We start from the raw sequence: 27,099 nt of genomic DNA, 5'->3' as shown, positions 1-27,099 counted from the left end.
ATCTCTGCACCTGTACTCGAATCCTCTCGCTATGGAGGCCAACATACTATTTGCCTTCTTTGCCACTTGATGCATCTGCATGCTTATCTTTAGGGACTACGTACGAGAACACTCAGGTCTCATTGCACATTCCTCTCTCAATTTATGGGCATAAAACATAAAACAGCACAGTATCATCACACCCATGCCAGATACTACCAGAGCCAGTATCCAGGCATCTCAATACTCACCTGTAATTGTTCAGGTAATATAGATATTGCATAAACAGAATGTTATATACAGAAATCTCTCAAACTTTTCAGGAAATTGTCTACTCCCTCCTTCTTGATGCATTCTTACAAATGTCACTCATATTCCAGACAAAGGTCTATGGTATTCATCATGGTCAGTAATTTTTCATTCTTATTGAGATGGCACAATGTCACACGCATTCAAAAACTGGCACCAGAAATTTCTCTGAAATGTACGTACCCACTTGCATGTGTTCTGCTAGGTCGTTGATGTTTACATGTTTCTCTGTGTAAATAGATTTGTAGCTGTTTATAAAGGCAAGGTAAGATTTGGGGGTTATATGCGTTCTTCGCCGATATCTGTAAAGTAGGAATAGAAATTACTTTTTATTTCTAACAAATTTCAGCAATAATAAAAGATTTGGGAGCAGTGCCAACTATCTTAAAGCCCATTTATATATTACTTCTATTTCATATCCTTTCCACATTGCTCATCATTTCTATGTATTTTTACTGGAAAACGATTTTAACAAAGTTACAAGCAGTAGAATGTGAAAGTTGGTGCAAATCAACAGTTCCTGTTCCCTCTGCAGGAAGGTTGTCTTGAATTTCCTCTTTTATGTTATTGCATCCAAAAGTATCCAACATTTCAGTAGCTTTTCAAATGACTTATTGCACCTTTTAAGTAATTTCTGCCTTCAAATCTCTGCTATTCCACAGTTCCAAGCTTCTCGCCATTTAGAAAATACTTCCACTTATATTACTAGATCCAAAATGGATGACCTCACATTTTCCTGCATTGTTGCCCACCAGTTACAAACTGTCACTGTGGTGGAAAGGTTGGGAAAAAAATATATCAAAATGGAAGACAAGAGTTCATAGTCTCAGGTTGCTGAACTGTGTTAAATCCAAAAGGTTGTAATGGTCTAATGGGAAGATGAGATGCTGTTCCTTCAGTTTCTGTTGGGTTTCATTGTAACATTGTAGCAGGCTGGGGACAGAAGTGTGGGCATAAGAACAGGACAACAATTGAAATGGCAAGTGTCAGGAAGGTCGAAGCCATGCTTGCGGACTGAATGAAGGTGTTCCGCAAAGCGATCACCCGGTCTGTGTTTAGTCTCCCCAGTGGAGAGGACACCGCATTGAGAGCAGCAAATGCAGTGGGCTAAATTGAATGAAGTGCAAGTGAAACACTTTTTCACCTGAAAGTAACATCGGGGACCTTGTACATGGAGGAGGTAAAGGGGCAGGTCTTATAACTCTTGCGATTGCTGTGGGAAGGGGATAAGATGTTGCGGGGAATAGAAGAGTGGACCAGGGAGGGAGCGGTCCCTGTGGAATGCTGAACAAAGAACAAAGAACAGTACAGCACAGGAAACAGGCCCTTCGGCCCTCCAAGCCTGTGCCGCTCCTTGGTCCAACTAGACCAATCGTTTGTATCCCTCCATTCCCAGGCTGCTCATGTGACTTTCCAGGTAAGTCTTAAACGATGTCAGCGTGCCTGCCTCCACCACTCTACTTGGCAGCGCATTCCAGGCCCCCACCACCCTCTGTGTAAAAAACATCCCTCTAATATCTGAGTTATACTTCGCCCCTCTCACCTTGAGCCCGTGACCCCTCGTGAACATCACTTCTGATCTGGGAAAAAGCTTCCCACCGTTCACCCTATCTATACCCTTCATAATCTTGTACACCTCTATTAGATCTCCCCTCATTCTCCGTCTTTCCAGGGAGAACAACCCCAGTTTACCCAATCTCTCCTCATAGCTAAGACCCTCCACACCAGGAAACATCCTGGTAAACCTTCTCTGCACTCTTTCTAACGCCTCCACGTCCTTCTGTTAGTGCGGCGACCAGAACTGGACGCAGTACTCCAAATGTGGCCTAACCAGCGTTCTATACAGCTGCATCATCAGACTCCAGCTTTTATACTCTATACCCCGTCCTATAAAGGCAAGCATACCATGTGCCTTCTTCACCACCTTCTCCACCTGTGTTGCCACCTTCAAGGATTTGTGGACTTGCACACCTAGGTCCCTCTGTGTTTCTATACTCCTGATGACTCTGCCATTTATTGTATTACTCCTCCCTACATTATTTCTTCCAAAAGGCATCACTTCGCATTTATCCAGATTAAACTCCATCTGCCACCTCTCCGCCCAATTTTCCAGCCTATCTATATAGAACATAGAAAATAGAACAGTACAGCACAGGACAGGTCCTTCAGCCCACGATGTTGTGCCAAGCTTTATCTGAAACCAAGATCAAGCTATCCCACTCCCTATCATCCTGGTGTGCTCCATGTGCCTATCCAATAACCGCTTAAATGTTCCTAAAGTGTCTGACTCCACTATCACAGCAGGCTGTCCATTCCACACCCCAACCACTCTCTGCGTAAAGAACCTACCTCTGATATCCTTCCTGTATCTCCCACCACAAACCCTATAGTTATGCCCCCTTGTAATAGCTCCATCCACCCGAGGAAATAGTCTTTGAACGTTCACTCTATCTATCCCCTTCATCATTTTATAAACCTCTATTAAGTCTCCCCTCAGCCTCCTCCGCTCCAGAGAGAACAGCCCTAGCTCCCTCAACCTTTCCTCATAAGACCTACCCTCCAAACCAGGCAGCATCCTGGTAAATCTCCTCTGCACTCTTTGCAGCGCTTCCACATCCTTCTTATAGTGAGGTGACCAGAACTGCACACAATATTCCAAATGTGGTCTCACCAAGGTCCTGTACAGTTGCAGCAAAACCCCACGGCTCTTAAACTCAAACCCCCTGTTAATAAAAGCTAACACACTATAGGCCTTCAGCAATTTCAAAGTGGCGTCTCGGCCTTTTGGCTGGGATGCGGGTGAGCTCAAGTCTTGGAGGAGGAACCTCCCCCTTCTCCAATCAGCTTGGCTCATGTAGATCAGGCCCAGGACAGGGTGGTTTGGTCGCTTGCCCTGTCTTGTCAGCCTGGATCTGAAATGTCTCAACTTGTTGAGACTCTGAATTGGATTTGATTTGATTGAATTGGAAAAGTATATAAAAAAAATAGGCCTTCTTCACAGCTCTATCCACTTGAGTGGCAACCTTTAGAGATCTGTGAATATGGACCCCAAGATCTCCCTGTTCCTCCACAGTCTTCAGAACCCTACCTTTGACCCTGTACACACATTTAAATTAGTCCTACCAAAATGAATCACCTCACATTTATCAGGGTTAAACTCCATTTGCCATTTTTCAGCCCAGCTTTGCATCCTATCTATGTCTCTTTGCAGCCTACAACACCCCTCCACCTCATCCACTACTCCACCAATCTTGGTGTCATCAGCAAATTTACTGATCCACCCTTCAGCCCCCTCCTCTAAGTCATTAATAAAAATCACAAAGAGCAGAGGACCAAGCACCGATCCCTGCGGCACTCCGCTAGCAACCTGCCTCCAATCCGAAAATTTTCCATCCACCACCACCCTCTGTCTTCGATCAGACAGCCAGTTACCTATCCAATCGGCCAACTTTCCCTCTATCCCACACCTCCTCACTTTCATCATAAGCCGACCATGGGGGACCTTATCAAACGCCTTACTAAAATCCATGTATATGACATCAACTGCCCTACCTTCATCAACACACTTAGTTACCTCCTCAAAAAATTCTATCAAACTTGTGAGGCACGACTTGCCCTTCACGAATCCGTGCTGACTATCCCGGATTAATCCGCATCTTTCTAAATGGTTGTAAATCCCATCCCTAAGGACCTTTTCCATCAATTTACCAACCACTGAAGTAAGACTAACCGGTCTATAATTACCAGGGTCATTTCTATTCCCTTTCTTAAACAGAGGAACAACATTCGCCATTCTCCAGTCCTCTGGCACCATCCCCGTGGACAGCGAGGACCCAAAGATCAAAGCCAAAGGCTCTGCAATCTCATCCCTTGCCTCCCAAAGAATCCTCGGATACATTTCATCAGGCCCAGGGGACTTATCGACCTTCAGTTTATTCAAAACTGCCAGGACATCCTCCCTCCGAACATCTATTTCCTCCAGCCTATTAGCCTGTAACAGCTTCTCTTCCTCAAAAACATGGCCCCTCTCCTTGGTGAACACTGAAGAAAAGTATTCATTCATCACCTCGCCTATCTCTACTGACTCCATACACAAGTTCCCACTACTGTCCTTGACCGGCCCTAACCTCACCCTGGTCATTCTTTTATTCCTCACATAAGAGTAAAAAGTCTTGGGGTTTTCCTTGATCCGACCCGCTAAGGACTTCTCGTGTCCCCTCCTAACTCTCCTAAGCCCCTTTTTCAGCTCATTCCTTGCTAACTTGTAACCCTCAATCAAGCCATCTGAACCTTGTTTCCTCATCCCTACATAAGCTTCCCTCTTCCTTTTCACAAGACATTCCACCTCTTTCGTGAACCACGGTTCCCTCACTCGGCCATTTCCTCCCTGCCTGACAGGGACATACCTATCAAGGACATCCAGTATTTGTTCCTCGAAAAAGTTCCACTTTTCATTAGTTCCTTTCCCTGACAGTTTCTGTTCCCAACTTATGCCCCCTAATTCTTGCCTAATCGCATCATAATTACCTCTCCCCCAATTGTAAACCTTGCCCTGCCGTACGGCCCTATCCCTCTCCATTGCAATAACAAAAGAGACCGAATTGTGGTCACTATCTCCAAAGTGCTCTCCCACAACCAAATCTAACACTTGGCCCGGTTCATTTCCCAGTACCAAATCCAATGTGGCCTCACCTCTTGTCGGCCTATCCATATATTGTGTCAGGAAACCCTCCTGCACACACTGCACAAAAACTGCCCCATCCAAACTATTTGACCTCCAAAGGCTCCAATCAATATTTGGAAAGTTAAAGTCCCCCATGACAACTACCCTGTGACCCCTACGCATATCCATAATCTGCTTAGCAATTTCTTCCTCCACATCTCTATTACTATTTGGGGGCCTATAGTAAACTCCTAACGACGTGACCGCTCCTTTCCTATTTCTAACCTCAGCCCATATTACCTCAGTGTGCAGATCCCCCTCGAAGTGCCTTCCCGCAGCCGTTAAACTATCCTTGATTAACAAACAATGCCACTCCTCCACCTCTTTTACCAGCTTCCCTACACTTAGTGAAACATCTATACCCCGGAACGTCCAACAACCATTCCTGTCCTTGTTCTACCCACGTCTCCGTAATGGCCACAACATCGTAGTCCCAAGTACCAATCCACGCCCCAAGTTCATCTACCTTGTTCCGGATGCTCCTTGCATTGAAGTAGAGACACTTCAACCCACCTTCCTGTCTACCGGTACCCACCCTTGACCCTGATACCTTCCCCAATACCTCACCACCCTCACTGACTTCTGGACTACAACTTCTTTTCCCACTCCCCTGACAAATTAGTTTAAATCCCCCTGAAGAGCCGTAACAAATTTCCCTCCTAGGATATTGGTGCCCCTCTGGTTCAGGGGCACCCCGTCCTGTTTGTACAGGTCCCACCTTCCCCAGAATGTGTTCCAATTATCCACGTATCTGAAACCCTCCCTCCTACACCATCCCTGCAACCACATGTTTAACTGCACTCTCTCCCTGTTCCTCAACTCGCTATCACGTGGCACCGGCAACGTACCAGAGATGACCACATGTTTTGTCTTGGCTCCCAGCTTCCAGCCCAGCTCCAGAAATTCCTGCTTTAAATCCCCGTCCCTTCTCTTACCTATGTCATTGGTACCAATGTGTACCACGACTTGTGACTGTTTCCCCTCCCCCTTCAGAATCCGGAAAACACGGTCTGAGATGTCATGGACCTTGGCATCCGGTAGGCAACATACCGTCCGTGAGTCTATATCCTGCTGTATTGCCCGACAATGCTCTTCGCTATCCGCAAGTCCAGCCATCTTCGTGTCATCCGCAAACTTGCTGATTACACCAGTTACACCTTCTTCCAAATCATTTATATATATCACAAATAGCAGAGGTCCCAGTACAGAGCCCTGCGGAACACCACTGGTCCCAGACCTCCAGCCGGAAAAAGACCCTTCGGCCACTACCCTCTGTCTCCTATGGCCAAGCCAGTTCTCCACCCATCTAGCCACTTCTCCTTGTATCCCATGAGCCTTAACCTTCTTAACCAACCTGCCATGTGGGACTTTGTCAAATGCCTTACTGAAATCCATGTAGACGACATCCACGGCCCTTCCTTCATCAACCGTTTTTGTCACTTCCTCAAAAAACTCCACCAAATTTGTAAGGCACGACCTCCCTCTTACAAAACCATGCTGTCTGTCACTAATGAAATTGTTCCTTTCTAAATGCTCATACATCCTGTCTCTAAGAATCCTCTCCAACAACTTCCCTACCACGGACGTCAAGCTCACCGGCCTATAATTTCCTGGGTTATCCCTGCTACCCTTCTTAAACAATGGGACCACATTCGCTATCCTCCAATCCTCAGGGACCTCACCCGTGTCCAAAGACGCGACAAAGATTTCCGTCAGAGGCCCAGCAATTTCATCTCTCGTCTCCCTGAGCAGTCGAGGATAGATGCCATCAGGCCCTGGGGCTTTGTCAGTTTTAATGTTCCCTAAAAAACCTAACACTTCCTCTCTTGTAATGGAGATTTTCTCTAACGGGTCAACACCTCCCTCCGAGACACTCCCGGTTAACACGCCCCTCTCCTTCGTGAATACCGATGCAAAGTATTCATTTAGGATCTCCCCTATTCCCTTGGGTTCTAAGCATAATTCCCCTCCTTTGTCCCTGAGAGGTCTGATGACAGGGGGAGTGAGGGGAAGATGTGTTTCGTGGTGACAGCATGCTGGGGTTGGTGGAAATGGTGGTGAATGATCATTTGAATGCAGAGGTTGGTAGGATGAAAAGTGTGATAAGGGGGACCCTATTATGGTTCTGGGAGGGTGGGGATGGGGCATGTGGGAGATGGGTTGGACATGGTTGAGGGCCCTGTCAACACAGTAGGGGAGAACCCTGATCAGGAGCCTCCTGTTATTATGGTGTGGCCTCGCTGCAGTCAGCGATGTCTGTCAGCCATCATAGTAGTAATGAGGATTACTGCCAGCTCTACTGGCTCAATCCCAACATTCACCGTTCCTCTGGGATGGATGGGAAAAGGACAGAGAGACACAGTCCGCAAGTCCGGGGTCCCTCAATCATTCCCATCACCCCTTGTCCTGATGATTCTAGAAGCTGACAACCTTATGCCATCTCTCAACTGGCTTCTTTACCACTTTATCACATTAGTGGCCACGGCACTGCCAATTCCCCCCAATACTCAGCAAAGCCCTCTCACATGGGAGTATCCTCTCTTTACATGAAGAGGCATGATGCCCTCTGCACCCCCAGTGTAGTTGCTTTGATTTATTGTCACATGTATTAGTATACAGTGAAAAGTATTGTTTCTTGTGCTCTATATAGACAAAGAATGCATAGAGAAGGAAAGGGAAGAGTGCAGAATGTAATGTTACAGTCATAGCTAGGGTGTGGAGAAAGATTAACTTAATGTAGGGTAGGTCCATTCAAACGTCTGATGGCAGCAGGGAAGAAGCTGTTCTTGAGTCAGTTAGTACGTGTTCTCAGACTTTTGTACCTTTTTCCTGACAGAAAGACAGTGGAAAAGTGTATGTCCGGGGTGCGTGGGTCCTTAATTCTGCTGGCTGCTTTGCCGAGGCAGCGGGAAGTGTAGACAGTGGGTCCGATTTTACAATTGCGTTGCGCCTGTTTTTGGACATGAAAACTTGGTAAAGTCGGGTGTGAGGCGCCCATGCCCGCACAGATTCCTACTTTACCAAAGCCCGAAAAAGGCCACGATCAGAGCCGTGCCCGAAACAGGCACGATGTCAATTTAAATGCATTTGCATGCATTTAAATTGACTTAATGAGCTGGATGCCCAATCTTACCTACATTTCCCCTTTTAACATCGTGTTTGCCCGTCCAGATTTGGCGCGAAACAGACATGGTCGGCAAAGGTCTATTTCGGGCGTTCCAGCTTCTGAAGAGGTAAGTTCAGAGCTTCCAACAGCTCTCTGATTCAGATCGGTGGTGGGGAGGGGGTGAGGGGGAGGGAGGCGGGCCAGATCATTCTCTGGTGGTGGAGGAGGGAGGGTCAGATGTATCTTTGGTGGGGGTGTGGGTGGGTGGGGGGGGGGGGAGAGAGGAGGAGGGAGGCCCGATCATTCTCTGGTGGGGCGGAGGGAGGCCAGATGGTTCTCTGATGGTGGTGGTGGGGGGGAGGGGGAGGAGGGTGGGGGGGGTGGCAGAGGGGAGGAGGAGGGCGAGATTGTTCTCTGGTGGGGGTGGGACGGGGAGGAGGGAGGCCCGATCATTCTCAAGTGGGGGGAGGGGGAGGAGGGAGGGCCAGATGGATCTCTGGTGGGGGGAGGGGGCGGGGGGGGGGATTGCTTCCACTCTGCAGGTGATCGGTGGGGAGGGGGGGGGAAAAGGGGGCAGGAGGTTGCGATCGGTCTGGGTAGCGGGGAGGGGGGGGAGGGCGGTGGGTGAATAAGGGAAACAGTTATGTTGTGGGGGGGTGCAATATCTGTGGGGGCTATTGCTCCCAGGCCACTTTATCTGCTTTTTCCAGCCTGGGTGCGGTGTGACAGGGGCGCGTTTTTCTATTTTTTTTTCACTACGCATGCGCAGTTAAAGGCGATCGGAGCTGCAGCGTTTCGGGTGCAATAAGCCCCAGGCTGAGTGCATATGGGGGGGGGTGCCTGAGAACAGGTTTACAATGAAGTCGGGAATGGGTTAATGAACCTTGTCACACTTCAGCATTAAGACCCGATGGTGACGTTATCCAGGTACGGGAAGATCCTTAGTCTTCTGCGAAAGTAGAGGCGTTGGTGGGCTTTCATAACTATAGTGTCGGGATGAGAGGACCAGTTCAGGTTGTTGGTGATCTGGACACCTAAAAACGTGAAGCTCTCGACTATTTCTATTTCATCCCCATTGATATAGACAGTGGTATATCCTCCACTATGCTTCCTGAAGTCGATGATTTTCTTTTTTGTTTTGTTGACATTGAGGGTGAGATTGTCATCGCACCAATTCACCAGATTCTCTATCTCTTTCCTGTACTCTGTCTCGTCATTGTTTGAGATCCGATCCACTACAGTGATGTCATTAGCAAACTTGAAAATCGAGTTGGAGGAGAATTTGGCCACACAGTCATAGGTGTATAAGGCCAACGGTAAGGGGCTGAGGACACAGTCTTGTGGGGCACCAGTGCTGAGGATGATTGTGGAGGAGGTGTTGTTGCCTATCCTTACTGATTGTGGCCTGTGGGTCAGGAAGTCTAGGATCCAGTCGCAGAGGGAGGAGTCAAGCCCCAGGCTATGGAGTTTGGAGATGAGTTTTGTCAAAATAATGATGTTGAAGGCTAAGCTGTAGCCAATAAATAGGAGTCTGACATAGGTGTCCTTGTTACCTAGGTGTTCCAGGGTTGAGTGTAGGGCGAGGGAAGTGGTATCTGCCGTGGATGCCACAGCAGATGTTGTTGCTGGCGTGAGGCACAATGCTCCCTGATGCACTATCAACACCCAGAGACGGAATCTGGAATAATAGGCTTTTATTAACTATAAAAGGGAACTAACTCTACAGTAAACTCTAACCGAGGGACCAGACCAGAATGAGGCGAAGGGGAGGAGCAGCCACCTTTATACCCCAGTGAACAGGGGAGGAGCCTCAGGCAGCACCGGTAGGGGTGTGTCCAGTCATCGGAACATAACAGTGGTTATTAGGACATAACAGTGGTTTGCCACATTCACCCCCTGTTTAAAAAAAGAGTCCAGCGGGGGTGAGATGGGTGGAACTATATATACAGAGTCACAGATTAAGTTGGTTCAGTGGCTTGATCCGCCGCTGTGACCACCGTAGTGTAGGTTGCGATGTCGGTTCCGGTGGCCGCGAAGTCAGTTGCGGAGATTGCGGTGTTGGTTCGGGCGCCAAAATCCGATTATCGGACCCATCCCCAGCCTCGTCCAACTGCCGGGTGCGTGGTGACGGTTCCCGGGGCTCAGGCGAGCTGGACACAGGGGTGAGAGGAGTGAGCAGTGACCCTGGCGCTGTTTGGAGAACAAAAGAGTTTGGGGCTGTGGGGTTGAGGGGTGTAGTGGACTCCGGGGCACCCGTGGGTGCCAGGTCTCGAATCGAGACTGTGTCCTCTCGCCCATCGGGATACGCCACGTAGGCATATTGGGGGTTGGCATGGAGGAGCTGAACCCTATCGACCAGGGGATCCGACTTCCGGGTCCGAACATGCCTCCGGAGCAGAACAGGGCCGGGGTACACCAGCCACGACGGTAGGGATGTCCCCGAGGACGACTTCCTGGGGAACGCGAACATTCATTCGTGGGGAGTGGCATTGGTTGCTGTACACAGGAGGGACCTAATCGAGTGTAGTGTATCAGGGAGGACCTGAAGTGGATGAAGGGAAGGCGGTGGATGTTGTCTACCTGGATTTCAGCAAGGCCTTTGACAAGGTCCATCATGGGAGGTTAGTTAGGAAGGTTCAGTCGCTAGGTATACATGGGGAGGTAGTAAATTGGATAAGACACTGGCTCAATGGAAGAAGCCAGAGAGTGGTTGTGGAGGATTGCTTCTCTGAGTGGAGGCCTGTGACTAGTGGTGTGCCGCAGGGATCGGTGTTGGGTCCATTGTTGTTTGTCATCTATATCAATGATCTGGATGATAATGTGGTCAATTGGATCAGCAAGTTTGCTGATGATACAAAGATTGGAGGTGTAGTGGACAGTGAGGAAGGTTTTCAAAGCTTGCAGAGGGATTTGGACCAACTAGAAAAATGGGCTGAAAAATGGCAAATGGAATTTAACGCAGACAAGTGTGAGATATTGCACTTTGGAAGGACAAATCAAAGTAGAATGTACAGGGTAAATGGTAGGACTCTGAAGAGTGCAGTTGAACAGAGGGATCTGGGAATACAGGTACAGAATTCCCTAAAAGTGATGTCACAGGTGGATAGGGTCGTAAAGAGTGCCTTTGGTACATTGGCCTTTATAAATCGGAGTATCGAGTATAAAAGTTGGAGTGTTATGGTAAGGTTATATAAGGCATTGGTGAGGCCGAATTTGGAGTATTGTGTACAGTTTTGGTCACCTAGTTACAGGAAGGATATAAATAAGATTGAAAGAGTGCAGAGAAGGTTCACAAGGATGTTGCCGGGACTTGAGAAGCTGAGTTACAGAGAGAGATTGAATAGGTTGGGACTTTATTCCCTGGAGCGTAGAAGATTGAGGGGAGGTTTGATAGAGGTGTATAAGATTTTGATGGGTATAGATAGAGTGAATGCAAGCAGGCTTTTTCCGCTGAGGCTCGGGGAGAAAAAAACCAGAGGGCATGGGTTAAGGGTGAAAGGAGAAAAGTTTAAAGGGAATATTAGGGGGGGCTTCTTCACGCAGAGAGTGGTGGGAGTGTGGAATGAGCTGCCGGATAAAGTGGTAAATGCGGGGTCACTTTTAACATTTAAGAAAAACTTGGACGGGTTCATGGATGAGAGGGGTGTGGAGGGATATGGTCAAAGTGCAGGTCAGTGGGACTAGGCATAAAATGGTTCGGCACAGACAAGAAGGGCCAAAAGGCCTGTTTCTGAGCTGTAATTTTCTATGGTTCTATGGTTCTATGGACCTCTTGCCAGCGGGTGACTGGAAGACCTTTAGACCGCAGAGCTAGTAGAACGGCCTTCCAGACTGTTGCGTTCTCTCTTTCCACCTGTCCGTTTCCCCGGGGGTTGTAGCTGGTAGTCCTACTCGAGGCTATGCCTTTAGAGAGCAGGTACTGACGCAGCTCATCACTCATTAAGGAGGATCCCCGGTCGCTGTGGATATAGCTGGGGTAACCAAACAGAGTGAAGAGACCATGCAGGGCCCTGACGACCGTGGCCGAGGTCATATCCGGGCAGGGAATAGCAAAGGGGAAACGTGAATATTCATCTATCATGTTCAGAAAATAGATATTGTGGTCAGAAGAGGGGAGGGGCCCTTTGAAGTCGACACTTAGGCGTTCAAAAGGGCGGGTGGCTTTTATGAGGTGCGCTCTATCTAGCCGATAGAAGTGCGGCTTGCACTCTGCGCAGACCTGGCAGTGTCTAGTTACAGACCTGACTTCCTTAACGGAGTAGGGAAGGTTGCAGGCTTTAATAAAATGGAAAGGCCTGGTGAACCCCGGGTGGCAGAGGTCATTGTGGAGAGCCTGCAACCGGTCCACCTGCGCGCTGGCACATGTTCCACGGGACAGGACATCCGGGGGCTCATTGAGCTTCCCGGGCCGGTACAAGATATCGTAATTGTAGGTGGAGAGTTCGATTCTCCACCTCAATATCTTATCATTTTTGATCTTTCCCCGCTGTGTATTGTTGAACATGAAGGCGACGGATCGTTGGTCTGTGAGCAGGGTGAACCGTTTACCGGCTAAGTAATGGCGCCAGTGCCGTACAGCTTCCACTATGGCTTGGGCCTCTTTTTCGACAGAGGAGTGTCGAATTTCAGGGCCTTGGAGGGTTCGGGAAAAGAAGGCCACGGGTCTGCCCGCCTGGTTAAGAGTGGTGGCTAGGGCAAAGTCAGATGCATCGCTCTCCACTTGGAACGGGATGGATTCATCTATAGCATGCATCGTGGCCTTCGCGATATCAGCTTTGATGCGGTCGAAGGCCAGACGGGTCTCTGCCGTCAGGGGAAAAGAGGCGGATTTGATCAGCGGACGGGCTTTGTCTGCATAATTGGGGACCCACTGGGCATAGTACAAGAAGGAGCCCAGGCATCTTCTCAGTGCTTTGATGCTAGTGGGGAGGGGGAGTTCCAGGAGGGGACGCATACGTTCGGGATCGGGGCCGATGACCCCGTTTTCCACCACGTACCCGAGGATGGCAAGGCGGTGTGCGCGGAATACACACTTCTCCTTATTATAGGTCAGGTTAAGGAGATTTGCTGTGTGCAGGAATTTGTGGAGGTTGGCGTCGTGGTCCTGCTGATTGTGGCCACAGATGGTGACGTTATCCAGGTACGGGAAGGTAGCCCGTAGCCCGTTCTGGTCCACCATTCGGTCCATCTCACGCTGGAAGACCGAGACCCCATTGGTGATGCCGCAAGGGACCCTAAGGAAATGGTATAGGCGACCATCCGCCTCAAAGGCCGTATATGGCCTGTCCTCCGGGCGGATGGGGAGCTGGTGTATGCTGACTTCAAGTCAATGGTGGAGAACACACGATAGTGCGCAATCTGATTGACCATGTCAGATATGTGAGGAGGAGGGTACGTGTCCAGCTGCGGGTATCGATTAATGGTCTGACTGTAGTCAATGACCATTCTCTGTTTCTCACCAGACTTTACGACTACCACTTGAGCTCTCCAGGGGCTGGTACTGGCCTGAATGATCCCCTCCTTGAGGAGCCGTTGGACCTCGGACCTGATAGAGGCCCTGTCTCCAGCACTATACCGCCTGCTCTTGGTGGCGATAGGCTTGCAACCAGGGGCAAGATTAGCGAACAGAGAGGGAGGGGTGATTTTAAGAGTCGAGAGACTGCAGATTGTGCGTGGTGGGCAATTTCGAAACTGCTGATTGCAGAGGGAGAGCGGGGGAAGAGGCCCATTATAAATCATAGTCACACTCCTCAGGTGGGTCAGGAAATCCAGCCCCAAGAGTACAGCCGCACAGAGATGAGGCAGCACGAGGAGCCTGAAATTCTCATATACCGTGCCCCTCACCATCAGGGTCACTACGCAGTATCCGAGGACATTTACGGAGCCGGATTGCGATGCCATGGAGATAATCTGTTTGACGGGCTGCACGGAAAGGGCATATCGACTCACCGTATCAGGGTGAATAAAGCTCTCCGTCCTCCCACTGTCAAACAAACAATGCTCCACGTGGCCATTTACCTGGATGTCCATTATGGACTTGGCGAGTTGGTGAGGCTGGGACTGGTCCAGGGTAATCGACGCCACTGTCGAGGCATGTGAGAAGTCAGAGATGGCTGCCCCCGCTGGTCGCACGCGGCTGATGGCGTCGAAGATGGCGGCCCCCGCGGGTCGCACGCGGCCGATGTCGTCCAAGATGGTGGCCCCCACGGGTCGAACGTGGCCGATGTCATCCAAAATGGCAGCTCTTGCGGGTCGCACGTGGCGCTACTGGACCTTGAGGTGGACTTTGCCTGGCAGACCTTCGCATAGTGGCCCTTCTTCCCACACACAGAGCAGAACGAATCCTTCGCCGGGCAGCTTTCCTCGGCTGCAGAAGTAGCATTTCGGACCACTGGAGACTGCTGCGGTGGTAGTGGCTCAGGGGCCCGCTCGAGTACTGGGGAGGTAGTGGCAGCGGTGCCCACGATGCGCTCGCGTGGTCGGGGCTGTAAGCTTCGAGATTACGGGAGGCCAGCTCCAGCGATTCGGCTAGCGCCACGGTTTTCTGCAGGTCCAGCCCACCATGCTCCAGCAGCCGCTGTCGGATATAACTCGACCCGATGCCTGTGACGCAGGCGTCCCGGATTAAGTCCTCCGCGTTTTGGGCGGCTGATACTGCCGTACAGTTGCAGGCCTGGGCGAGTACCCGCAATGCGCGCAGTAATTGGTCGCACGACTCACCTGGCTGTTGTCGGCGTGTAGCTAGGAGATGCCTTGCGTCGACCTCATTAGGCCGCTTGTGGTATTGGCCTTTTAGCAGTTCGATTGCGGCCGTATACGTGTCGGCGTCCTGGATAGTAGCAGACACGACGGTGCTTACTCGTGCGTGGAGCACAAGGAGTTTGTCAGCCTCAGACTGGACGACAGCGGAGGCGTCGAGGAAAGCCTGAAAACATTTTAGCCAGTGATCAAAACTATCAGAGGCTCCCACGGCTTGAGGGTCCAGCTCGAGTTTGTCTGGCTTCAAGAGTTGGTCCATCACAAGAAAATTTTAATATAGTTAATAAAATTGATGCACTTTCAACACCCAGAGACGGAATCTGGAATAATAGGCTTTTATTAACTATAAAAGGGAACTAACTCTTCAGTAAACTCTAACCGAGGGACCGGACCAGAATGAGGCGAAGGGGAGGAGCAGCCACCTTTATACCCCAGTGAACAGGGGAGGAGCCTCAGGCAGCACCGGTAGGGGTGTGTCCAGTCATCAGAACATCACAGTGGTTATCAGAACATCACAGTGGTTTACCACACTCCCCCATCCGAAAAACCCCCAACCTTACGCACTCGGTGATGAAGGATTCTGCAGAAGAGGGCCACACCAACATGCACCATGGATAGTCCGGATTGTATATCTTGCAATCTTACTGCTGTCATGCTATCTTACTCCTGTGACCTGGATAGTCAGTGCATTAAATGTGACTTATAGCCCAACAGGGAGTCAGATGATAACACCCACCCCTCTCCCCTTCCCCCACCCCCGACCTCAGGATGTCTGTGCTGCCTTCTGTCTCTGAGTGACATAAAGCCTGGTGTAGCTGGTAGATTTCAGTCGTGGGAGTCCCTCCTACCTAGATAAGGAGCCCTGTTACCCCAGGCCATTGGCAGCAGCATGTGACAGATTGGGTTCAGGTCCCTGATACTCGCACAGAGAGTAAGAGTGGCTGTGAGAAGGTCTTCAGTTATGGACCTTTGCAGTATAATTTCTGAGAGTACCCACCTGAATGTATGGTGCAAACTCGCTTCCAGGAATGGCATGCAGTTCAGACAGAAGATACTGAACCTGATTACCATCAATTTGAATAGATTTAGATATTCCTAAGCGGCTTAGTGCCATTGCTTCCGGGCAGATCAGACGTTCCTCCCTAGCCGGAGTGACATCTCCAACAGCCAAGATGACAATGCCAGTGGCGCAGAGGCAAGTGTAGCCCCTGGGTGGTCAGGGATATGGTAGGTTACTGCCCCTTGGCAATGCCAGGGCTCGAGGTTTCCCATTATTGAGGGGGTGGGGGGAAGATGTTGTACTTGCATCACGGTATAGCAGTGGGGGTGGAGGGGGCACTAATCCCCCTATGTTGGTGATGATGGGGGGGGGGGCGGGGAGGGGTTTTAAGTCACCTTGATGCCAGCAATACTGGGGGGCAACCCATTCGTTAAGTGTTGGGTGGAAGGTTGCCCCTCTGTGATCGTGGGTTGGGGGGGGAGGGGTGTTCCCCTTATCTGCAGAGTGTTGCGATGTCCATGGGGACAGGGTGGGGTCTTTAACTTTAATTGGCGATCAAAGCATCCTCTAAAAAAGGGGAGCCGGATCTCTGTGGAGCTGGCCTTGCTTGTGTTTTCAGACCCAGCTCCTCAAGAATGACATCATGAATCTCACCTCCCACTCCCTTTGTTTGACAATATCAGAAGATATGGTGAGAAAATCTGGCTTTTTCTCTGGGAAGAAACACATCAGTTTTCAGTCAGAACCTGACAAAGACCATCTTGAACAGATTTTTTCTGTCAATCCTGACATCCTAGGAATTCAGTATGGTGAATATTCACTGCACTGCTTCCATGTCAAGTATAACCTGAGGCCAAAGATGCACACAATACCCCAGCTATGGTTTCACCAAGGCCCTGTAGTAAGACATCCTTGTTCCTGTACTCAAATCACCTTGCAATGAAGACCAACATGCCACTTGCCTTCCTAATTGCTTGTACCTGCAAATTTACTTTCAGTGACTGGTGTACAAGGAAACCCTTTGTACATAAATATTTCCCAATCTATCACTATTTAAATAATACTCTGCCATTCTGTCTCTCCGTTCAAAGTGCATAATTTCACATTTATCGACCTTATAATGAGGAGAGGCAATGACAGTGGTATTGTCACTGGACTAGTAATCCAGAATAATGCTCTGGCGACTCAAATGAGCATTTGACAAAGTCCCACATGGCAGGTTGGTTAAGAAGGTTAAGGCTCATGGGATACAAGGAGAAGTGGCTAGATGGGTGGAGAACTGGCTTGGCCATAGGAGACAGAGGGTAGTGGTCGAAGGGTCTTTTTCCGGCTGGAGGTCTGTGACCAGTGGTGTTCCGCAGGGCTCTGTACTGGGACCTCTGCTATTTGTGATATATATAAATGATTTGGAAGAAGGTGTAACTGGTGTAATCAGCAAGTTTGCGGATGACACGAAGATGGCTGGACTTGCGGATAGCAAAGAGCATTGTCAGGCAATACAGCAGGATATAGATAGGCTGGTAAATTGGGCGGAGAGGTGGCAGATGGAGTTTAATCCGGATAAATGCGAAGTGATGCATTTTGGAAGAAATAATGTAGGGAGGAGTTATACAATAAATGGCAGAGTCATCAGGAGTATAGAAACACAGAGGGACCTAGGTGTGCAAGTCCACAAATCCTTGAAGGTGGCAACACAGGTGGAGAAGGTGGTGAAGAAGGCATATGGTATGCTTGCCTTTATAGGACGGGGTATAGAGTATAAAAGCTGGAGTCTGATGATGCAGCTGTATAGAACGCTGGTTAGGCCACATTTGGAGTACTGCGTCCAGTTCTGGTCGCCGCACTACCAGAAGGACGTGGAGGCGTTAGAGAGTGCAGAGAAGGTTTACCAGGATGTTGCCTGGTATGGAGGGTCTTAGCTATGAGGAGAGATTGGGTAAACTGGGGTTGTTCTCCCTGGAAAGACGGAGAATGAGGGGAGATCTAATAGAGGTGTACAAGATTATGAAGGGGATAGATAGGGTGAACGGTGGGAAGCTTTTTCCCAGATCAGAAGTGACGTTCACGAGGGGTCATGGGCTCAAGGTGAGAGGAGCGAAGTATAACTCAGATGTTAGAGGGATGTTTTTTACACAGAGGGTGGTGGGGGCCTGGAATGCGCTGCCAAGTAGGGTGGTGGAGGCAGGCACGCTGACATCGTTTAAGACTTACCTGGATAGTCACATGAGCAGCCTGGGAATGGAGGGATACAAACGATTGGTCTAGTTGGACCAAGGAGCGGCACAGGCTTGGAGGGCCGAAGGGCCTGTTTCCTGTGCTGTACTGTTCTTTGTTCTTTGACTCGGATTTGAATCCCATCATATCGTGAACAGTTGTCACCCAAGCACTGATCCCTATGGGACCCTACCAGTCACTGCTTGCCACTCTGAAAAAGACTAATTTATTCCTTCTCTGTTTCCTGCCAGCTAACCAGTTCTCAATCCATTCCAATTTATTATCCCATGTGCCTTAATTTTTACACACTTACTTCCTACATGGAACTTTTATCAAAAGCTTTCTGAAAATCCAAATACACTGGTTCACCCTTATAAGACATATCAAGATTAATGAGGAACCAAGAGGTTAATGAGAAGAAGGAACTTAAAGTAATTAAGATAAGGAGAGAAACACTATTAGAGACATTAGTGAATTAAAAGCCAGCAAATTAGCTCGGCCTAATGGCCCACATCCCAGAGTTCTAAAATAAGTGGCAACAGAGATACTGGCTGCATTGGTTGTGATCTTCCAAAAATACAGAGATTCCAGAATAATTCCAGTGAAGTGGAAAGTGGCCAATATAACTGCAGTTGAAGAAAAATGGAACAGAGAAACAGGAAACTCCAGTAAGCCTGACAGCTGGAATCTTTTAATAAGGAGGTGCTAACAGGGCATTTAGAACATAGTAACACAATTAGGATGAATGGCTGCTATGTATAATTTACCAATGTCTTCATTAAAGCAAAGGATGGTGCCAATATTACTGTAAAGGAAGAGGGCATAGAGAAATTGGATTGACGAAAGCACGAGTGAAATCTTACAGGGAGTATTGTGATCCATTCAGGTACTACCCTTTAGGAAGAATAGAGGGTGGGGTGTTCACTAGAATGGTACCAGGAGTGAGCTTTTAGTTGGAGGGATGGGACAAGTTGGGATTATCCCCTTTAGAGCAGAGAAGGCGAGATTTAAAAGATTTTCTTCAAGCTTTTATGGGAAAAATTGCTCATAATATAGAGGAAACTTGCTGATGCAAAATTAGTTGACCAGGATAAAGTAATGAAAACAACTGATCCCAGGATAATTATAGATGTGATAAATTCATTGATTTCATCTTAGTTTATTATCCAGAAAGATTCTACACTTTCCACAACGTAGCATCAAATAGTTTATTGGCTTTTCAGGGGTTTGTCTTTGCTGATGTACCAGAGGTCTATTCTAAGTGTTGATTACTCCTCGTGTAAAGACGAGCTGGCATCAGTCTTAAATCTAAATTATGTCCCTTTGTCCTAATCTCACCATTTACTTGCAAATAATACAGAAGATTTACTATTTCAATGCCTTTATGTCGCACATACATGTGGAGGGAACTTCCAGGTGGTGGTGTTCCCAGATATCTGCTGCTCTTGTCCTTCTAGCTGGTAGTGGTCATGGATTTGGAAGGTGCTGTCTAAGGAATCTTGGTGAATTGCATCAGTGCATCTTGTAGATGGCACACATGGTTGCCACTATTGTGGAAAGGGTAGCAATCAAGTGGACTGCTTTGTCCTGGATGATGTCAAGCTTCTTGAGTGTTGTTGGAGCTGCACACATCCAGACAAGTGGGGAGTATTCCATCACACTCCTGACTTGTGCCTTGTAGATTGTGAATAGGCTTTGTGGAGTCAGGAGGTGGAGTTACAATATTTGTACCCTTGGTTTGATTTCACTATTTGTTTAAAACAGAAACTGCCAGATTAATCAAGTTGACTGGCTTCAATATCTCCTGCTTTGAAATGTCATCAATAAATCAATCAATGCTAATCAGAACATACCTCTGAAAATAGTCCTCACATGTCTGATAGACCCTGTCATGAAAAACACCCATTGTTGCCACAAGTTGGGTTTTGACTTCATCTGAGCAAGCAATGTAGAAATCAGAAAGGAAATAGTTAGAGACAGCAACCAATGCCTCTCTGGGCCAGCGACTGAACCAATCCATTGTGCATCCAGAGATCAGACCAGGGAACTTCAGTGCACGTGATCGAAACTTTTCACCAACCTAGCATCAAAACAAACAAAACAGGCTTAGAAATAGACAGTAAAACATTCATATTGTTTTAATAAACCAGCGAACCTACAATAATACAAATGGAAAATATAACGTGGAAGCTGGAAATACTCAGCAGGTTCATCAGCCCATGTGGATGAAGTCAGATAGTATTGTTTAAAATCTCTAAACTTAAAGCCTAGATCTGATCGACCCACTTCTGTGTTTAATGGAAGCTGGACAAAAAGGTATCAGGCTGGCAATTTATATACATTATAAGGCTCCATAGGTTTCACATAAAGAAAGGACAAATCCAATGTAGCCAATTACTGCACCATCAGTCTACTCTCAGGGAGATTAGTTAATCGTGTTATCACACAGCACTTACTCAGTGACAACCCGCTCACCGATGCTCTGCTTGGGTTCACCAGGATGTGGAGATGCCAGCGTTGGACTGGGGTAAGCACAGTAAGAAGTCTCACAACACCGGGTTAAAGTCCAACAGATATATTTGGTAGCACAAGCCACAAGCTTTCGGAGTGCTGCCCCTTCATTAGGTGAGTGTAAGTTCTGTTCACAAACAGGGCATATAAAGACACAAACTCAATTTACAAAATAATGGTTGAAATGCGAGTCTTTACAGGTAATCAAGTCTTAAAGGTACAGACAATGTGAGTGGAGAGAGGCTTAAGCACTGGTTAAAGAGATGTGTATTGTCTCCAGCCAGGACAGTTAGTGAGATTTTGGCTGGATTTCCAGATGCAATTTTACAACTCATCCGCTTCATCCTGGACCACAATGTCTTCACCTTTAACAACCAGTTCTTCATCCAGACACGGAACAGCCATGGGGACCAAATTTGCACCTCAATATGCCAACATTTTCATGCATAGGTTCAAACAAGACTTCTTCACCGCACAGGACCTTCAACCGATGCGAGACACTAGGTACATCGATGACATTTTCTTCCTTTGGACTCATGGTGAACAATCACTGAAACAACGATATGATGGCATCAACAAGTTCCATCCCACATCAGACTCACCATGGACTACTCTCCGGAATCGGTTGCATTCTTGGAAACACGCATCTCCATTAAGGACGGTCACCTCAGCACCTCACTGTACCGCAAGCCCACGGATAACCTCACGATGCTCCACTTCTCCAGCTTCCACCCGAAACACGTTAAAGAAGCCATCCCCTACGGACAAGCCCTCCGTATACACAGGATCTGCTTGGATGAAGAGGATCACAACAGATACCTCCAGATGCTGAAAGATGCCCTCATAAGAACAGGATATGGCGCTCGACTCATCGATCGACAGTTCCGACGCGCCACAGTGAAAAACCGCACCGACCTCCTCAGAAGACAAACACAGGACACGGTGGACAGAGTACCCTTCGTCGTCCAGTACTTCCCCGGAGCGGAGAAGCTACGGCATCTCCTCCGGAGCCTTCAACATGTCATTGATGAAGATGAACATCTCGCCAAGGCCATCCCCACACCCCCACTTCTTGCCTTCAAACAACTGCACAACCTCAAACAGACCATTGTCCGCAGCAAACTACCCAGCCTTTAGGAGAACAGTGACCACGACACCACACAACCCTGCCACAGCAACCTCTGCAAGACGTGCCGGATCATCGACACGGATGCCATCATCTCACGTGAGAACACCATCTACCAGGTACACGGTACCTACTCTTGCAACTCGGCCAACGTTGTCTACCAGATATGCTGCAGGAAAGGATGTCCCGAGGCATGGTACATTGGGAAAACCATGCAGACGCTACGACAACGGATGAATGAACACCGCTCAACAATCACCAGGCAAGACTGTTCTCTTCCTGTGGGGGAGCACTTCAGCAGTTACAGGCATTCAGCCTCTGATCTTCGGGTAAGCGTTCTCCAAGGCGGCCTTCATGACACACGACAGCGCAGAGTCGCTGAGCAGAGACTGATAGCCAAGTTCCGCACACATGAGGACAGCCTAAACCGGGATCTTGGGTTCATGTCACACTATCGGTAACCCCCACAGCTTGCCTCCTGGACTTGCAGAATCTCACTGGCTGTCCTGTCTGGAGACAATACACATCTCTTTAACCTATGCCTAATGCTCCCTCCACTCACATTGTCTGTATCTTTAAGACCTGATCAGCTGTAAAGATTCACATTCTAATCAGTATTCAGTAACTGGATTTTGTGTCTCTGTATGCCCTGTTTGAGAGCAGATATCCACTTCATCTGGTGAAGGAGCAGCGCTCTGAAAGCTAATGGCATTTGCTACCAAATAAACCTGTTGGACTTTAACCTGGTGTTGTTAAAACTCTTACTGTGTTTACCCCAGTCCAACGCCGGCATCTCCACATCACAAATAACTTTCCCAGCTGCTATCACACTGAGGAAGTACTTGTCAAGACGTCCCTTAAAAGTCACTACCGTATCCGCTTCCACTACCTCCCCTGGCAACGTGTTCCAGGCACCCACTACTCTCTGTGTAAAAAATCTGTCTCGTACATCTCCTTTAAACCTTGCCCCTCGCACCTTAAACCTATGCCCCCTAGTAATTGACTCTTCCACCCTGGGAAAAAGTTTCTGACTATCCACTCTGTCCATGCCTCTCATAATCTTGTAGACTTCTATCAGGTCTCCCCTCAACCTCTGTCACTCCAGTGAGAACAAACCAAGTTTCTCCAACCTTTCCTCATAGCTAATGCCCTCCATGCCAGGCAACATCCTGGTAAATCTTTTCTGTACCCTCTCCAAAGCCTCCACATCCTTCTGGTAGTGTGGCGACCAGGATTGAACACTATATTCCAAGTGCGGCCTAACTAAAGTTCTATAAAGCTGCAACATGACTTGCCAATTTTTAAACTCAATACCCCGACCGATGAAGGAAGCATGCCGTATGCCTTCTTGACTACCTTCTCCATCTGCATTGCCACTTTCAGTGATTAGTGGACATGTACGCCCAGATCTCCCTGCCTGTCAAAACTACTAAGGGTTCTACCATTTACTGTATAATTCCTACATGCATTCGACCTTCCAAAATGCATTATCTCACACTTGTCTGGATTAAACTCCATCTGCCATCTCTCCGCCAAAGTCTCCAACTGATCTATATCCTGCTGTATCCTCTGATGGTCCTCATTGCTATCCGCAAATCCACCAACCTTTGTGTCGTCCGCAAACTTACTAATCAAACCAGTTACATTTTCCTCCAAATCATTTATATATATTACAAATAGCAAAGTCCTAGCACTGATCCCTGAGGAACACCACTTGTCACAGCCCTCCATTCAAACGCACCCTTCCACTGCTACCCTCTGTCTTCTTTGACCGAGCCAGTTTTGTATCCACCTTGCCAGCTCACCTCTAATCCCATGCGACTTCACCTTCTGCACCAGTCTGCCATGAGGGACCTTGTCAAAGGCCTCACGAAGTCCATGTAGACAACATCCACTGCCCTAGCCTCATCAATCATCTTCGTCACTTCCTCAAAAAACTCGATCAAGTTTGTGAGACACGACCTCCCCTTCACAAAACCTTGATTCCTCTCACTAATATGTCTACTTATTTCCAAGTGGGAATAAATCCTGTCTTGAAGAATCCCCTCCAATAATTTCCCTACCACTGATGTAAGGCTCACCGGCCTGTAATTACCTGGATTATTCTTGCTACCCTTCTTAAACAAAGGAACAACATTGGCTATTCTCCAATCGTCTGGGACCTCCCCCGTAGCCAGTGAGGGTAGAAAGATTTCTCTCAAGGCCCCAGCAATTTCCTCCCTTGCCTCTGTCAGTATTCTGGGGTATGTCCCATCAGGTCTTGGGGACTTGTCTACCTTAATGTTTCTCAAGAACTCCAATGCCTCCTCCTTGTTGATCTCAACATGACTCAAACTATCTACACATCCTTTCTCAGACTCATAATCCACCAAGTCCTTCTCTTTGGTGAATACTGACGCAAAGTACTCATTTAATACATAGAGTCATAGAGGTTTACAGCATGGAAACCGGCCCTTTGGCCCAACTTGTCCATGCCGCCCTTTTTTTTAAAAAAAACCCCTAAGCTGATCCCAATTGCCCGCATTTGGCCCATATCCCTCTATACCCATCGTACCCACGTAACTATCTAAATGCTTTTTAAAAGAAAAAATTGTACCCGCCTCTACTACTACCTCTGGCAGCTTGTTCCAGACACTCACCACCCTCTGTATGAAAAAGTTGCCCCTCTGGACACTTTTGTATCTTTCTCCTCTCACCTTAAACCTGTGCCCTCTAGTTTTAGACCCCCCTATCTTTGGGAAAAGACATTGACTATCTACCTTGTCTGTGCCCCTCATTATTTTACAGACTTCTATAAGATCACCCCTCAGCCTCCTACACTCCAGAGAAAAAAGTCCCAGTCTATTCAGCCTCTCCTTATAACTCAATCCATCAAGTATCAGTAGCATCCTAGTAAATCTTTTCTGCACCCTTTCTCGTTTAATAATATCCTTTCTGTAATAGGGTGACCAGAATTGCACACAGTATTCCAAGTGTGGCCTTACCAATGTCTTGTACAACCTCAACAAGATGTCCCAACTCCTGTATTTAATACCTCGCCCATTTCCTCTGACTCCACGCATAGATTCCCTCCCTTACGATGAACGTCTGAGGATCGTGGGATTATATTCATTGGAGTTTAGGAGGTTGAGGGGAGATCTGATAGAAACTTACAAGATAATGAACGGCTTAGATAGGATGGACGTAGGGAAGTTGTTTCCATTAACAGGGGAGACTAGGACGCGGGGGCACAGCCTTAGAATAAAAGGGAGTCACTTTAGAACAGAGATGAGGAGAAATTTCTTCAGCCAGAGAGTGGTGGGTCTGTGGAATTCATTGCCACAGAGGGCTGTGGAGGCCGAGACGTTGAGCGTCTTCAAGACAGAAATTGATAAATTCTTGATTTCTCGAGGAATTAAGGGCTATGGGGAGAGAGCGGGTAAATGGAGTTGAAATCAACCATGATTGAATGGTGGAGTGGACTCGATGGGCCGAATGGCCTTACTTCCGCTCCTATGTCTTATGTCTTATGTCTTATGGTCTTATCCTTGAGTGGGCCAACCCTCTCCCTGGCTACCCTCTTGCTCTTTACATATGTATAAAAAGCCTTGGGATTTTCCTTAATCCTGCTGGCCAATGCTTTTTCATGACCCCTTTTAGCCCTTCTTACTCCTTGCTTAAGTTTCTTTCTACTTTCCTTGTATTCCACACTTGCTTCGTGTGTTCCCTGCCTCCTAACTTTGACAAATGCTTCCTTTTTCTCTTTGACTGGGCTCACAATATCTCTCGTTATCCAATATCTCTCATTATCCTTTTAACTTTCCCTCTCTTATCTTAAGTGTATGCCCCTTAATATTAGACATTTCAACTCTAGGACAAAGATTCTGATTGTCAACCCTATCTATGCCTCTCATAATTTTATAGACTTCTATCAGGTGTCCCCTTCAGCCTCCTCCACTTCAGAGAAAACAACCCTCATTTGTCCAGCCTCTCCTTATAGTTCTGATGCGCTTCTCAAACACGAGGCCAGATGCTCGGTAAATGAAAGGCTTTTATTTACTGTAACGAAGCAGTCAGTAATTATATACACTATCCCAGACTGAAGGGGTCCTGGCCAGAGCAGGGACTTTTATACCTCTCCCAGGAGGCGGAGCCCGACTGGGATGTGCCACAACACTATAGTACAAAGGTGTAACAACCCCACCCTAACCCCAACAGCAACAAGTAGCACAACCCAACAGTAACATATGTACATCCTTGTAGTACTGGCCAGACCCTGGCTCAGTACTATCCAGTGGGAACCAACGATGGTTCACCACAAGTTCATACCCTCTAATCCAGGCAGCACGCTGACAAACCTCTTCTGCACTCTCTTCAAAGCCTCCATCCACATCCTTCCTTCTTAAAACATTCAATTCAACAAATTTTTGATTGTTGGATTTAATTGGTCCCCGCTAGTCTTGTGACCAGTAAAACAACATGATAATCAGGGACCAACCACAAAGCAAACAGATACTGAGCCTTGTAATAATTGCAAGACTCTACAACTACATGGCAGGTGAAAGTAACAAAACTGTTCATTCAAACCAAACTTGAAACAAATCAGCCATGGACATCTAAGGAAATAAAGGAGAGTATCAAATTGAAAGGAAAGGCATACCAATTGGCAAAGATTAATGAGAAACTAGAGGATTGGGGAATCTTTAACGGTCAACAGAAAACCATGAACAAAGCTATGAAGAAAAGTAAGATAGATTATGAGAGTAAATTAGCTCAGAATATAAAAACAGATAGCAAAAGTTTCTACAAATATATAAAGCAAAAAAAGAGTGGCTAAGGTAAACATTGGTCCGATAGAGAATGAGAAAGGGGATTTAATAATGGGAAATGAGGAAATGGCCGAAGCATTAAAGGAATTAAGGGTTACGGTGAGCAGGCGAGGAAGTGGAGCTGAGTCCACGAAAAGATCAGCCATGGTCTTATTGAATGGTGGAGCAGGCTCGAGGGGCCAGATGGCCAACTCCTGCTCCTGCTCCTAGTTCTTTTGTTTGAATTACAAGGGAGGATGACATAGATCAACCGTGGCTCTGCAACCACCGCTCCCCAACGGCCGCTCCCCAACCACCGGCCCCCAACCGCCGGCCCCGAACCGCCGCTCCCCAACCGCCGCTCCCCAACCGCCGGCCCCGAACCGCCGCTCCCCAACCGCCGCTCTCCAACTGCCGTTCCCCAACCGCCGCTCCCCAACCGCCGCTCTCCAACTGCCGCTCCCCAACCGCCGCTCCCCAACCGCCGCTCCCCAACCGCCACTCTCCAATCGCCGCACCGCAATCGCTGCACCGCAACCGCCACTCCCCAACCGCCGCTCCCCAACCGCCGCTCCACAACCGCCA

General features: G+C 48.0%; 1 protein-coding gene across 1 annotated transcript in view; it reads right to left on the bottom strand.

The window, feature by feature from the left end:
• LOC144493945 (dynein axonemal heavy chain 8-like) overlaps positions 1–27,099 on the bottom strand; it is a 1,745,965-nt gene that overhangs the window by 366,955 nt on the left and 1,351,911 nt on the right. The window contains exons 68-69 of the mRNA XM_078213522.1: positions 19,944–20,170; positions 472–590 (exon numbers count right to left, since the gene is read on the bottom strand). Of these exons, the coding sequence (XP_078069648.1) occupies positions 472–590; positions 19,944–20,170 (346 nt within the window). The remainder of the gene's footprint in view (positions 1–471; positions 591–19,943; positions 20,171–27,099) is intronic.

Source organism: Mustelus asterias, chromosome 5 (genome assembly GCF_964213995.1).
Source record: "Mustelus asterias chromosome 5, sMusAst1.hap1.1, whole genome shotgun sequence".
Taxonomy (NCBI): Eukaryota; Metazoa; Chordata; class Chondrichthyes; order Carcharhiniformes; family Triakidae; genus Mustelus; species Mustelus asterias.
Note: the sequence above shows the minus strand (reverse complement) of the source record. Positions and strands in the feature narration are given on the sequence as shown.